The following is a 16,573-nucleotide window of genomic DNA, read 5'->3' on the forward strand; positions in this document are numbered from 1 at the left end:
AAAGCCAATACGAACAATATCATATCTTATGATATCAGCAAGTGTACCCACGAGTTCCTTTGCATACAGCTCAGTTATATTAGGGTCTACGAATATAATATTTGTTTGTAAAATGGCGGAAAGTGAATGCATGGGGGTAGTTTATATTTGGAAAGGAGTAAATCGCAGAATAGATAATTATTGCTCTCAAGTTTTCAACACCAAAACTTGCAAAATGTAACTATCTTATGATAAAGTTTCATTTTTGAAAACGCCTCGCGGCTATTGCAATTTTTTCGAAAGTCAATGCGTCAATGAAAGATTTTTTATGGCTAGAATCTATGTTTCAACTTTTGAGATTTACTCCTTTAGCTGCGAGTGTTAGATCTGATGCGACTAAAATTTATTCCAAGACGATTCATGGTTAAATAAATGACGAGAAAAGATCTCTGAGCATCGAATATTAGGATCATTAACTGATATTCAATAATTATAGATGGTGACAGATTTTTAAAAATACAAAGACCCTTATTTTTCCGTTTCCCTATCCGTTGCATACTACTTGATGTAGCGAGCGCGAAAAATCGATAACATTCACCTATTCGCAGATATGCTGATGACGTCACGGCCTCCTAGCTCTCCCCTGCTAATCTTTACTAGTTTTTTCTCTCCTGTCCTTACCCTTCCTATCTCCTCGTAGCCTATCATTCTTCATTCCGAGTGGCACTTGTTTTCCCCGAGTGCATGTTGTGGCTCGCCACCAGGACAACTGCGATGCAGATTGGGGAGGGCTGACGCCGCGGGCATTGTACGGAACAGCTTAGGATCAATTGTAGCTGCGTCTCCATCACCGACAAAAATCAATGAATTGAATGAACTGCAGTGGAGGAAAAGAATCACGATTACTGGGATACAAATAAATCACAACTTAAACGCCATACGCGTCGCGGCAGCGCGAAGTAAAAGTCTGACCTTGAAAAATTTTCCTTTCTTTGCAGTCAGTATATGTAACTCTTAATTTTGAGTTGGATGTTGGTATGACGATTGATTGGAGAATGACAATGAAGCGGGCAATAATGAGCAGTAGAGGAATGGAGCAATTGTTGTTGACGGCGCTGGAGGGAGAGTATAGGGGTTGGATGGTAATAGTTGCGGCGTGCGAGTGTGTCTTTGCTCCCGAGTTTTTCGCTGAGAGGTAAGTTACCTTTAACTTATAAAAAAGTGTTTATAAAGTGCATGAACCATATTTGTGAAGTTTTCCAGAAAAAAAATAAAAACTTTACATATAATTACATAATAAGCATGCAATGAAAAAATTGTATATTATCAGTTATTTATATTTATTCTTATTCTTGACAGTTGCGCGGTTATATTTTAATTTTGCTGCAAAACAGAGATTTAAAATGATGGCAACCCTTTCAGCTGAAACTCGCTCCAGTATTCCCTTTTCCAGTTGTAGGATTTTATAGAGCAACGAACAGACATAGTTTGAATAGAAAAGTCAATGACTTTCGGTGGGACAAAAATGTGATAAAAGAACTCTAACATACTGTGTGACTCAACCCGACGGGGTGGACGGATAGGTGAAGGTTGAGCTCACCTCAGAGTAACAGGCTTCTGGCGATCGATTTTCACGCATTCAGGTAAAGTGGGGTATATTTCCCATGAGATACCTTGCATTTTGAGAATTTTCATTGGGGTTTTACGATGGCTTATTCCAGGACTTGAACCCAGGACCCATTGATTACGACCTCTGCTCTGTAACTTACCACGCGCCCTTAATTGAATTCCAGGCCTTTTAAATATAGCGAAGGCATGTTTCAGTGATCTCTCCTCATGTTACCCAAGCATATAAAACTGCTCAAGCATCTTTAACATTGTTGTACTCAGAAGCTGAGCACGTTGCTAAATTTGTTGAGCAGCAAAAGAGATATGGATGGAAAAAGTTGCGTGTTTAGGTGCGTGGTGGCATTTTTCTCTTTGAATTTAAAGGTCAGCAAGTCTTCGTGCAGTTTCCGTGCCAATAGGGTAGTTTCCTGCATCAAAGAAAACAAAAGGCATTGATTGCGATTCGTTACCACCATTCGTGTATTAGTGATATAATAATTATTTGATTTTAGAAACACCGGTTTAGACGAATGGCAAGGGTCAATTTTATCCTCATTTGAAAAAGGCCAGATTGGCGCCCATGCGATGCCACTCCACGTGACGTCACAGGGACCTAGTTTCTATACGAGTAGATAGGAGTCTGTGATTACCAATGCATGCATGAGGCACAGAGCTCAGAGAAACATGTCTTAATAATCACTTATTAAAACTGGCTGAGGTCGGAAAGTTTTCTTCGTTTGATAAGGTATTAATAATCCAAGCGCTACCAGCTAGCAGGGTACTCTGCTACCTGCTAGCATCCTGCGTCGTATCAACGCCCAAACTCTCGCCCCAAGGTCACCTCACTTGCGGCAGCGGGAACCAGAGTGACGTCACACGGAGTTTTCCCGGCATTCATACTTAGCCGTCGCGTTTTCGCGCGCTTGAAATTTTTGACTTTTCATTTAATCGCGAAAAATAGATATCTTCATTTAAAGATCTAAAAGCGTGAAATACGTGCTCCAGGAGTAATAATCTTTCGATTTATGCACACAAAAAATAATAGGAAACCACCCTATAGTGCAGCCCCTCCTAAAAAAACAGGAAACATAGTAACTCCGAACCCTGCGAGGAAGATACGGCGAGATAAATACGGCGAACGAAAAGACTGGGAGTCTAGCTGCGCACACAGAATTGGTGATGAGAAATCGCCAGCGAGTTGTGAGGAAAAATAAGCACTCGACGCATTCGGAAGTCAAAAGGCAGTTGATGAGATTCTCAGTTTGCGTTTGAATTGAAGCGACCGCGACGCGGACTGCATTGGAGTTAGCGGGTCGAATCTTCAAGGGCCCTAAAAGTGGGCTCTTTGCCATTTCGACCCAAAAAAAACGTGAGTGAATGCATTCCGTGAAACCCTTTGCACGTGCAAAGAGACAGAAACGCTACTCCACAAAGTCATCGTCTTAATTAAACGCAAGCAATTCGAAAGCATCATCTAACTGGTGCTATAAGTTCCTCCCTCGCTGTTTTTCTCATCAAGAATGACGTAAAGTTCCAATTTCCTTTTTAAAGCAGAAACTTGACGAGAACTAAAGCGTTGCCGATACCTTTCGTCGTTTTTAATGCATCCAAGAGCGAGAGAGAGCGAGGAACAACCGCTAATTCAAAGTCAGTCTGCGAAAGCCTACTATTTAGTATCATAAAGCGTTTCCAATTCACCTAATTTCCATGCATTTCTAAGTGATAGCCAATAATATTCTCGAGAATATCAACCGTTGGGGTGCTCTCGTAAAATTAAAAAGGTAATTTTTTTTACAAGTTTAGATAAGTTAAAGTTATTAACGTATGCAAAATATGACTTAATAATTCTCAATATTCTTGTTGCTAGAGAGCTTCAAAGTTCGCAAAATTACTATATTCTTTCGCGCTACAAAAACGCCCTGTGAAGTCAGAATGCGAGTAAGCAGACTCGCTCCGTGGCAATAACAAAACATTAACGACGACAACAAACATCTACGACGATACTGATTCATAACGTGAAGGGGGTGTGAAAAACATGTGTGAATAGTTTAAAAGTTTTTACGGTACTTGTATTGCGCAATGGTTGACTCCAACTTCGTAAAGACGCATTCTGGGAACATTCAGAAGGTAGAGCAATTCATGGCCGCTTATTTCTTCTCCAATAATGAAGATTTATCGACGCGGAGTTGAGAAGCCGCGAAATTGAAATGTAAAAAAAATAAATAAACATTCTCGTTCGCTATTAATCTAAAGCTTGGTTTGTATTCTATTTTACTATTATCATTTACTCATTGCTTTTAATGTGTTCTTGGTGCAATATTGGAATATGTGAAGTTAACGTTTTCGAGAAATACAACGTATCATATTTTACGCCGATTTACTTGGCATTCCTAAGGTCTGAAAGAGAGACATCCGGTGTTTCAGCCGTTTGTTAGGTTCAATTGTTAATAAATTTGAGCGTTTGCACTGTTGGGGCTAAGGTGGCACCAGAGCATTAAGTGAGAACAATAATCTCACACTGTGGAAATCGCCGTGGATGAGGAGGATGAAAAAGTATTAAAAGCTATTATCAAGATTGTGATGGATCTTCCAGTATGCATACAGTCTTTAAACCTGTCAATTATTCAGGATAAATATTTCACATGACTAATGATGGTATAGAGAGATACATAGGTTTTTCTAAAACTGGGACAAATAGTCTACTGTAACCACGTAAACCTAATGTTTACTGGACTCTGACGTCACGCTCAACCAACATGGCGATGTGCCGTTTTGAGCGCAAGATTAATATACAATTTTAAAATTGGAATTTTACGAATAATACGCAGGCTAGAGAAGAACTGCTTTCACTGTAATTTTCAGCGCGAATGATATTTTTTTAATCGCATAATCATCCATTTTCATTGGTATTATCCATTGTATAAATATAATGTACCCCTGGGTACCATTTACTTTTGTTTAATCAAAAAAATGCTGGCTTGACCGCAGTTTTCAACGTCAAGGCGGAGGCTCGGTCTGCAGAGGCGTGAAGTAGAGTGGTACGCACTTGTTTTCTTCTATTCATCCGTTCTCCAATCATTTCACCTGCCTCGGAAGATAATAACGTCCTATTTCCGCGAAGAGCCCAAAGCTGCATTGACCACAACTGTCCGTTTTTCGCACATTTCTCCTATTCCAACTATCCTCACCTCAAGCGTCCATATTTTTGCTTTTCCAACGTTAATGAGTCGCCTAATGGAGGCGAGGGCAGGCGAGTGTTTGGGCGATTATCAGCTTGGTTTTAGAAAAGGGAAGTAAACTTGTGACGCAATAGCGATAATGAAGTTCCTGTTGGAGAGGAACTTAGACTATGACTAGGAAGTTTATGCTTGCTTTGTGGATTTTGAGAAAGCATTTGATAGAGTGAACAGGGTAGAGTTAATGGATATTCTCAAGAAAATAGGTGTAGATTTGAGAGATAGGCGACTGATTCTTAATCTTTATATGGCACGGACTGTAGCGGACGGAGTGAGGGTAGCGGACGGAGAATCTGGGTGGGCAAGAATGGGCCGCGGAGTGAGGCAAGGCTGTCCTCTATCGCCGCTGCTCTTTAACGTGTACGCTGAAGAGATTGTAAGGAAAGCGTGGGATGAGTTAGAAGCTGGAGTATAAGTGGGAGGAATTATGTTCAAATCAGTGAGATTCGCGGATGATCAGGCGTTGAGTAGCCAGTCAACGAGGGGGCTTCAGCCTCTAGTGGATGCGTTATACATCTACATCTACATAATACCCTGCGAGCCACCTCTAGGGTGTTTGGCAGGGGGTGATCAATCACCAGCATGCAGCATGCATTTGGACTCCCACATGCACACCACACCGTCCAAAAAACGTCCCGTATAATAACAAACTATACTACTATATGCTGTTAGAAGTAGAATATAGAATAGAAATTCAGAAACATGCATTAAGTTTTACATAGGTTAGTAGGCTACACTACAAGTCATGCAATCTATTTACGAGTTCTATTGCTGCCGTTATAATCTCTTATTGATCGTGGAAAAAATGACATTCGGAATCTGTCTGTTCTGCAATCTATCTCTCTTATTTTATTTATATGATCTGATCTTCCGTAGTACGTTGGCGTCCGCAAGATATGGTTAACTTATACGAGCGTTGCGAGGAGTATGGGATGAGGATTAATCACATGAAAACTAAGGCTATGCGGTTTTGTAAAGCATCACGAGCGAGGAATGTTAGACTTAAGATAAAGGTGGGTGGTGAAAAACTTGAGCAGGTTTAGCAGTTCAACTATTTAGGCAGTACGTTAGAGGAAAACGGATACAGTAGTAAGGACATTAGGAAGAGAATTGCATTAGCAAGGGATGCGTTCACGAACAGGAAGGAGCTTCTGGGAGGTTCGCTATGTAAGAATGTAAAGAAAATGTTAGTGAAGAGTCTGACCTGGAGTGTAGCGCTCTACGGTGCAAAACGTGGACACTGAGAAAGGAGGACGAGAGAAGACTCGAGGCATTCGAGATGTGGGTGTGGCGAAGAATGAAGAAGGTGAAGTGGACGGAGAGGAGGAGGAACGACGAAGTGCTGGACATGGTGGGTGAGCAGAGGCAGCTTTTAGAAGAGATACGGAGGAGACAGAAGGTATGGATTGAGCGAGTACTTAGCGGGGAAAGGATGTTGAAAAGGTTGTTAGAGGGTAGAATGGTAGGGAAAAGAGGGAGGGGAAGGAAAAGAATAGGGTTTTTAGATACAATGAAAGGTAGTATGTATTATGGGGCATTGAAGAGGGAAGTGCATGATGTAAGAGGAGCCTCCCGGATTTCCTCTTAAGGACTCCATGCAAACCTACCTTAATCGACAGAATACTTTAATAATAATGGGTCGTCTCAAGAATGAATGAAGATATACGTTCAAACTTTTAAAATTTTCACAGATTTTTTTTCTGCGCGCATCGACGATACGAAATCTCACGATTTTCTCACGAAGTTGGCTATACATGCGTTGAAGGACTGCAAATTCGTCAAGGAGCATACTAATTTAGCAGTTGGCCTCCTGAAATAGTGTAAACGAAAGAAGGTAGGCTGAAGAAGGTCATTTGGCGAGAGAGGGGGAGGAGTGAAACACTCCATTGTTCCCGCTTAACTTGACATTTCCTTTCGAAGCTTATGATTCATAGCGTTCGTTACATCAAACCTACGCCAGACATGTTCTGAGGTGTCTGAGGCCTATTGGAGTGTCCGGAGAGGAGGAAAGCGCCTGAAGGGTGAGACGAGGGCTGACGGGAGTGGGATAGCGGATTTTGGGAGATGCGTGACGCAGTGACTACATAACGATGCTTCTCCCGAAGTTGCTTCCATCTCTTGGGAAAAGATTAACACTATGTGCCTAATGTATTAGGATTAATTAAATATTGTCAACCGTGTTTCGATTCATTTGTTATTGAAATAAGAAACGGTATGGAAGCAAACTTTTTTCTAACGAAACTTGATATTTTATTTCAAAGCTAATGGCACATTGTCTTCGTATCATGATCCTTGCGTGAAACATGATACGGAGCCTGTAGAAGATGAGGAAATCTTTGGAGGGGTTGGCTGATGGCTGATGAATGAGGAATAGCGGATTTTGGGAAAAATGTCTAACGTAGTTACTACCCTACCATCCTACGGGGTTGAACATCCCATGATAGCTCCATGTCTTAGGAAAGATTCATAAGTGCCTTCCACATTTAGCCATAGTGTTAGGTAATAACTTAAATAATTTCATGAAATGGTCTTAAGAAATCATAGATTACAGTTCAAAATGCCTATTTATGGATGTACCGCGAGGGCCTAACGTCTAGCACCATGAAAGTGGATAAATTGGAGGGCGAGTCTTTGAACCAGGACGGCGTAAGGGCCATGGTCCGATTCCAGATTCAGGGGGAAAACATATATGGGAATTATGAATTTGCATTATTGTGAATTTAACCAATGTTTCGCGAAAAGCTTGCAATATGTCACAAACCGTTATAACTCTCTACCTAAATTCTTTTTCCATTTATCAGAGTAAATGTATGTCAACACCATCGCGACCTCGGGAAGGCGTATACTCAAAACGTTGGACCTTTATTGGTAAATAAGAATAGCACATTTCCTTATTCGTTGTTTAAGCCCCGAAATACTTAGAGAGGGGGAAGTTTAAAAATTAATAAGCAAAAATAATGAAAAAAAAAGTAATCAAATATCTGATACACGACTAAAGTTTTGAAGTTCATAACAAAAATATTCACTTACTATTGACTTAAACACTTAGTTTATGCAAACCGTTAATTTTTAAATCATTTCAAACACCAAATGAGAAAACTAGGCATCAATCAGTAAGATTCAGTGGCTATAAACGTTCTCTCGAAGCCTTGGGAGCTGTCGGCGAGATCTGCAGAAGACATATCATTAAAATTCAACCCAGTGTTGCGGTGCACCCGATTTCGCAGCTTTTATGTGCTCTAGCAAGGCCCACGTTATCGTTTCTGCAACCTCAACTTTAGATCTTAAAAACTTATTTTTCACGCGTAGATATGTGCTGCTGGTTGCCCATGAAAATTGTCGGGACCCCTTATTGCGATGAAGTGTGCTTTTAAAGTTATTAATGCTTCGGTTTTCTTACGTGGATTGTATCTCACGCTCATTGTATTTTCGAAATTTTCATTTCATTCTAATATGCGGCGAAGCGAGGTAAAAAAAATTACCATTCCTCATGCAGATATATTTCACATCATTCATAAATACATAGTACTGTAGGCTTTTAATGCAAATTAAATATTAATGGCTTTAAAATGAAATGAAATTCATGAATGCTTTCACCACTGAAGCGCGTTTTACTTCTTTTAGTTCGAGCCTTGTTTATGTAAACCTGGCGATAAGAATTTCAACTATAGCCCGTTGGATAATTTACTTCCAACTAGTCCATCGGTAGTGAAGGCATTCGAGTTCTTCACCGGGTAATCTCCTCCATGGCTGCCGACGTTTCGGGGTACGAGTCGTACTCCATTTCACGTGTGTGATGAGGACCCATCGTGACGGTTGGGAAAGGAGGAATTTTATGTTACCTTCACACTGTCACCGTGTAACTCTCAGAATGTCTGAATGGCGAGTTACATTCACTTCCCAGCCCTAGAAATGACAAATTATAGTACAATCTTTGTCACGCAGTTGATATTGGAAGGCGGAGTCGCCTCATTTATTTCCTCTGGACCGAAATAAAAAATTCTCGTCGCCAAGGTGATTCTCTCGCCCTTTGTCCCCAATTGGAGAAAGACCTGCCCGCGTTGAGGCCGACGATAATGAACCAACCTCGACTTTTGAAGGGGTTTATCCTTCAATGCGCCATTGTTATCGGAAATAACCGCCGTTCCATCGAGTTGGCCAAATCAATTCAATTTATCGAAGATTTTTGGAATCCTTTGACGACGATGATGCCATTCAAGAAGAACGACTTCTGAAAATCAATAAGAGAAGCAAATCCCATTTATCACACACGGGGATAATTGGTATTATCTTTTTGAGGCATTGCCATTGAAGCATTTAACTTTTGGCCTTAAATCACCTCTCCATAGCCTATCAATGGAAATATCTAGTACTTAGAAAAAACATCAATCCCATGATAATATTTAGTCCTTCTGGTGATTCTGCTGATGACTCCTCATAAAATCGACGATATTTACGGGTACCAACTAATAGACTACTTAGAAATTCCAATAATGAACGGAATATAAAATTGGAACACGAAGACTATCTTTTATGCGTTGAATTATTTTCAATCCCAACAATCAGCCAAGCAAGAGGATAAAAAGCGGGACCTTGGGCCAAAATAGGGTGATTATTGGTTAATGTTCTTTTTAGTTCAAATAGAAGCGTGGGTTTTCAAATTAATGTTTTAAGTTGTTAGAATATTTTATTTCCTTTGGTATAAATAAAATCGTTGTTCTTTTATTCATCGTGATAACCTATAGTAATACCTATTACTTTCTAACTTTTATTTTATAGATGAGAGACCTACAAGGCTACCAAAACTTCTGCATAAAAGTTGAAAAATGGAATAGCCAATTTGTATGAAAGACGCACAGAGCCATTGCTAAAAAAAAGAAAAGGAAAAAGTAACAACTCTGCTAGCATTGAGTCCGGGTAAGATACGTTGTCCACTGCGACAGGGGGCCACAACATTAAAATTTATGCTGCAAATGTGCAAGCAATAAATATGCTGTTTGTCAAAAATAGCGGCTCCTATAGCCTCGGAAAAAGTATAAATAGTGCATCAACAGTAATCTTCTTCTGATTTTTACTGTAAATGTTAAGTCAGCAGCAAATCGGGAAGTGAGTGGAATTAGAGTTGCGATATTTTTCGCATAAGGACAAACAAAAAGATAAGAGAGCGAATTTATTAAAAAAGAGACAATAAAATGAGTGATTAAAGCACAAATGGTAATATCCACAATATTTTTTTGTATTTATCACTTAACTCAATGATTAGTCATGATAACAAAGGGCTTAAATTAGATTTTATGGAAAAATTTGAAATTGCCAACAGCCCGGATTGACTTTGTAATGATGTTTATTTTGTACAGACTCACCTTTGTTAAAGTTAAGCTTCCCCATGACGTCAAAACCCTGACCTTCACGCTTCTCTTGTTGTATGTCTTCTGGTTTCGGCCTTCACTCATTTGTTCATCTAAACTGTTTCCCCCTCCCACTCGCCTCACTCCAATTCCATATGCCCCCCCACCTCCTACCTTGGCCTGGGTATATATACCGAGAGAGTTTTTTGTTGGATTACCTTGAAAATGGCAACAAGTCTCTAAACCATGGTCGGTTAAGTGATAAATAAAATAGTGTGGAAATTACCATTTGTGCTTCAATCATGGATATAGCATTATTCCACAAAATTAAGCCTGAAACGATTTTATACGGAAATGAAATGAGCGCTCATTATTTTTTATCTCTGTCATAATCGATAAGTAAAGGAAATGCTGAACAAGCGCAGTGGGATCTCAAACTTCAGGAATTATTCTCGGGCTCTACACCAAGTCAATTCAGTCGTATTGGCTGACGTTTCAGAAAACGACTTATCTTCCATTCTTAAGGCTGCTTTTAATGTCTGAATGTAATGATAGTAATAAAAAATATGAATATTAAAAATCCTGCATGATATTATTTTGTGGCTAAAGTTTCACATACGAATAGTACCATTAAAGCCGTTTGATCATACTAAAAAAAAAATTAAAAGGATTTTCTTATCTTTCATTGAACTATATTGACCACCAATATTTAGGCGGGCGGATTTATCTGTGACAGAGCCCTCTTGCGTAGTTCAAGGGGTTGTTGGACTTAAAGGGGTGGAAAGTCATAAAAGTTCTGATAGGATACACTATCAGCTCTCAGAGTAAAAGCGAGGAAATAAATTCCAGGAGTTCGGATAAACAAGAGAGGGTTTAAGACATCCTTCCTAAGCTTTATGAGGTCGGCCACTTCTGCAAGGAGTTGGGGAAGAGACTGGATTAAGTTGCCATTGAGTAGGACCACGTACCTACCTACTATTGAGTGTGCCATCAAAATTTGCAGACACGAAATTCTGGAAGCTCGTCACTCCTCAAGGGCAGACCGATTCGTAACTCGATTTGATGTCAAGGGTCCATGTCGGAAGACCCTTTTCGGCGATACGAGCTGACGGAAGGGGTCCAGTTTAGACGCCACTGGCGTTACAATAACGCCGTGAGACTGCAATGAAAACAGCCAGGACGAGAAAAGGACATGCGTGCTATGCGTATCTTGCTTTAATGTTTTTTTTTGCAGAACGGTACTCGTCAAAAGATCCAAGCTCGATCTTAGAGATACTGTTTTTCCACAGTGGCTATGTCCCATACTAGAATTTTTGCATCCATATTTGCGTAGATAGATTAAAAACACTTGCTTTTTTTTGCTTTCACTCCGTATTGGCTAACGAAAAATTATCAAATGCATATAGATGACGAAAGAAGTCTGAATAGAAGTTCAGTGTCATTATTTTATCCCATTCGCACATTTGATCAAATATTCGGATTAAAAAGGTCATCCAATAAAAGTGCTCAATTTCTGCGTCCCTCTGCAACCACATATACTCGATTCATGTTTCCACAACTGAAATCAAACAACCAACAACGTCTACAGACCATAAAAACCATTTCATAGAGAATGTATAGACATTTTTGTGATAAATATCGCTTTAATAAACCATGCATATTCGCTACTTTCGAAAAGTGGGATGCCTTGGCTACCTCATACGGATATTGGACCCTTGTGCGAATTCTTTATGATTGATAGCTCATTATAACTTCTAATATTTAGGTTACAGAAAACTCTCTTGGCACATATTTTCTTCTAATTATTCCACATTTCGAAGTTCCATATTAGAAAAATTTCTCCAACCTCTTTCAACGTAACCTTTCCCTTCTCACGCCAAACAATATCCTATTTGTCACCTACTTCGAAAACACCCTTTTTCCCTTTTATCTTCATTGAGATACCCACTGTAATTATTAACACATTACTCTGGCCTTCACGGCTCTTATTTTGTATGGCAATAGAGTGTACAGACAATATTTGCACTCATTGTCAGTCTTGAGCACCCTGGATCTATCAAAATAATTTTTAAAAATAATGCTAATAAGTGACTTAGTAAAAAATCATGTGAAATAAATCTAAAAAATTATCGTGATATCATGTGTTTGGTCCACTGTTTGGTAAATAATCATCATAGAATACCACTCATTAAAATTTAAATCCGTTAAATAAAATATGTAAAGACAGCTATTTCTGCTTTTCACGAATTCAATTAAACTGCCATAAATATTCACTTGTTGATTTCAATATCACCTCCGTTCCATTGCTTTAAAGTTAATCAAAATAACAATTATCAAGCAACCTTGTCTATGGAGAAAAAAGATAAGTCCGCTACGTCAGAACTCCAGAAACTAGGGCAAGTATTGGATACGTGACTCACATTCTAGCGCTTAGAAATTGCTATACGAATATCAAATTTTTACTTCACCGGCACGAGCTATAAAATGCATAGCTTCTTCCACTATGCCATACCTTTAGTGAATGGAATGTCAACACAGGCCCATGGGAACTGCCACCAAAGATCTCATAACAAATAAAGAATAAACAAGGAATTCAGTTATTTCAACGCAGCTGTCATCTCTGTGGATTAATATTTCAATTATGAGGCTATATTTTTCAATCCAAATGCAATCTACCAAAATACACACCGCATACTAAACAATTCAATTAAATCATGAACATTTGGTAGACAAAATTCATTACACCAAATGCTAGGCAGCGTAAATATAAAATATTCCTCGGTTTCATTTTTTCTCCATCAAATTTACTTCTGCATAAAATGATAAACAAATCATACGCCACATCTATTATTAAGAAACCTGGAGCTGGACGTGGACTCGGAAGATCAAATTTACGGATGGAGTGAGAATTGGTGTGGCATCAGAAGGAACAGGAGAAGAAAGGGTGAAGTGTATCGCAATAATTCATGAAAAGACAGTGTGAATACTAAAGCACTCAGCGATAATTTGAGAAATGTAATGAAGGGAAATATTTTTTGAACAATCCCATGTTAATCTCCGAGTTGATAAACTGAGGGAGATAAAGAAAGACATAAAGAAGATGAGCATTAAGAATCAGCAGGGACTGGGCATTGGCGATAAGGAAAATCAGCGCGCTACAGCATAACCAATCAAAGAATTTCCAACTACTTTGGACAGAATTGATAAGCATATGGAACTTAAGAATAATAATCCTTTAGCAAGGAGCATGACGTGATCATTCTTACATCATCCTATCAAAGCACGCTTTCCATTTCACAAAATCCATTTAAAAATTGATGACTATAAATTTTCCACGTTATGTTCGTTAGGACTGCGATCTTATCGCAACTGCTAGATGAACTCATTTTGAGAATCATAAAACTGTAAAAACTAACTCTAGCATTGCAAATGAATATTAAGCTATAAGCTTGTTGAAATTATACCATTTGCACCTCCTGAATCGAATAAATAAAAACATAGAAGAGGTATCCGAGGGCATTAAAACCGCTGAAGAGGAAATCGCAGCAAAGAAAGCCCGATTACATGCAAAATTGAAGACTAATACTGACATTAAGAATAGAATCATCACCAAAAACAGATTTATGGTGTTTTTAGCTCTATGGTTCAACAATCACTTTGAGCAATGGACTAAGATCATTTGTTTAATAAAACATGGAAGAGCGAGTGAAGTACCACTTCGATGATAAGTGTCGAGATATTCATCAACAAATATTTTCAAGTACACTTCATAAGTTTCAGGAAAAAGAAAACCATTGTCAGTTAGATCCTCCCTTTACGATATTAATCCGTTCCAAAGGACCGATCGTAAAACCAACTACGTCGTTTGTTAAATCGGCACTGTCTCCAGACAAGAGATCAATAAAAGAAAATGAGCGCATACATTAGTAATTAAATGTAATTTTGTAGCTAAATATAAGGTGTAGAATCACACAGGTAATGAATATATCGTGCGAGTGAAAACAAAAAAGCGGAATTTTGAAATTTAAAAAAGCGCGCGCAAAATCACTTTGTGTCGTATGTCGAATCCATTGGAAGCAAAACCCATCACAAAGGGTGGATGTCTTGTACTTGATAAAGGAGAGCTATGTTTAAGAAAGAGCTGTTTCGTAATGCCCAATATTTAAGATACTGCTACCTACTTGAGCTTAGTCACCTACATCAGCGGACAAATCTTACCTTCCTCACTTTGCGGAACTCTGAGAGTGTCCATTCGCAATATTCGTCACTTACCTGGAAAGGAAAGAAACAATTACTCACTATAAAATCTTACTTTTGGACAGGAATATCATAGTTTTATAACATTCACTTAACTTTTAAAATAAATCTTCGGTGTGCAAAATTTAATGCAGGGGTGCAGCTAAGAATTAAGGCTAGGAGGGGTATCAGGCGCAACTAATACTTGTATTGACGGTATTGCATACCCGCCAGGGTAAGCGGGAGGTGCGGCCTTCTGAGGGATATTTTATTAATCCTAACACTATTCTATAAGCATTATCAATCAAATGAAGTAGAATAGAGCTCTTGGGGGGGGGATTATCCCCTAAAACCCCCTCCTCCTTGCGCCACTGACGTATGTATCTCGCACCTCCACAGTTTCCAACGAACTAAAATTGCAACAGTAGCACATATTTTATTTCAATACTCTAGCTTCATTTCACCAAAGATTTATTATTAAACTATTTAACGTCAATATATAAATCAAAACACATGCAGGAATATAACAGTAAGCCTAAAGATTGTATTTATGTTATTAAAAATAAACCATACGTCGGAATTAGCTAAAAATTTAATTTATTTGCGGATAAACAACAATTTTTCATATTTTCATTGTTATTTTTTCCATTATTGATCATTTTTCCATTGCTCTTCAAGAAGTTTTTTTTTAATATTCCCCAGGATTAAAATCTTAATATTGTTCCCTCCAACTCGACTAAACATAAACTTTGTGTAGCCTCAAAGTACGAACGATTTAATATAATTTCAGAATTGAATAGTAAAATTGAAAGACATTACCAAAATTAGGTAATTGGTCCTGCAAATACGCCGAGTCGTTCACCACTAGCAAATTAGTTAAACTAAAATGCAGAGCCACGCATATTGGAGATTTAGCATGTAAATCATATATGCAGGGAGTTTTAATTATATTCACTGTACCTACTTATTAACACTGCGATGGGAACATACATTAAATTGTAATTAACACCCATTATAGTTCGATAGTATATTACTTTAAATGTTATAATAGATTCTTGTCCATGAATGACCCGTGTATTAACCTAATTTTTTGGTTAATATTTAATCATTAATTTGCAAGGCTGTATTTCAACCTTAGCTCATGTGATAACATTGAGATCTGGTACATAGGTGTACAAAATAAATTCGGTTCTTATCGCTCTATTTGCATTTTTTTATAACTTTCAATGGCCAATATGAAGTCGAATCATGTTTTCAAGTTGCAAAACATTTCTGATGTAATCCTGCCATAACTTAAGGTGCTCAAAGGATGTTATATTCTACTTATACGTCCTTCCATACAACGCGATTCTATATTATTATGCATTTTGTGTTAACATGGGGCCTCGTTAACAAGAAATAAGCGTTCAAACAAGCTTAAGTTACGCAAACCGCAGCAATATCCTGGTTTCTTTATGGAGGGTATTCCCTCGTTGATGGAAGTGCTTATATACTTCCCTGCGTTTTAAAAGCGTCGCCGAGTCAAGAGTCCGGAGCCCACCCTCGTCAGGGGCCGGCGTGCAGTTGATCAACCCCTCACCTTCAAAGGGACGGGACACTTGTGTTGCTAGGGCTGCATATCGATCTCGCAAGGCCAAAATCTTCGCCCTGTTTTCATTACAGAGGAACGACAGAACTTTCAGATCTCCTCGAATGTGACTAAACTCCTCTGAAAAAGTTGCCTACATTACGTGAACGTACCATTCAAAGAGAAATATAGAACACCATAAAAAGAACCGAACCACATTTTAGAGGCAAAAGAAACGATAAAATAAGAGGTAATATTTCTTAAACAGTGAGGCTTAGGAATTCATTTTCCCCCACCTTTTTCGACAATCCTAAGATTATTATGACAAAGCTCTCCGCTCCATTCTCCTATCAGCTAGTATTTTAACTCATATGTATTTCTTCTCTTTCACATCTCTCTTTTCTTGTTCCATATATTTTGTTCGAGGTATTCCTTTTCCGTTCTTGCCTTCCACTTGTCCTTCGACGATTGTCTTCATCTGGCCATCATGTCTCAAGATGTGGCTTATAAGGTTGTTCCGTCTTCTTATTAAGGTTTTCATGAGGCTTCTCTTCTCCCCTACTCTTCTTAGGACTTCTTCGTTGGTAACTCGGTCGATC

The 16,573-nt window shown here is 38.7% G+C and overlaps 1 protein-coding gene across 1 annotated transcript in view; it reads left to right on the forward strand.

Moving 5' to 3' along the window:
- LOC124163066 overlaps positions 1 to 16,573 on the forward strand; it is a 159,392-nt gene that overhangs the window by 29,806 nt on the left and 113,013 nt on the right. Inside the window, exon 2 of the mRNA XM_046539852.1 lies at positions 978 to 1,174. Within this exon, the coding sequence (XP_046395808.1) occupies positions 978 to 1,174 (197 nt within the window). The remainder of the gene's footprint in view (positions 1 to 977; positions 1,175 to 16,573) is intronic.

The sequence above is a fragment of the Ischnura elegans genome, chromosome 7 (genome assembly GCF_921293095.1).
Source record: "Ischnura elegans chromosome 7, ioIscEleg1.1, whole genome shotgun sequence".
Classification (NCBI taxonomy): domain Eukaryota; kingdom Metazoa; phylum Arthropoda; class Insecta; order Odonata; family Coenagrionidae; genus Ischnura; species Ischnura elegans.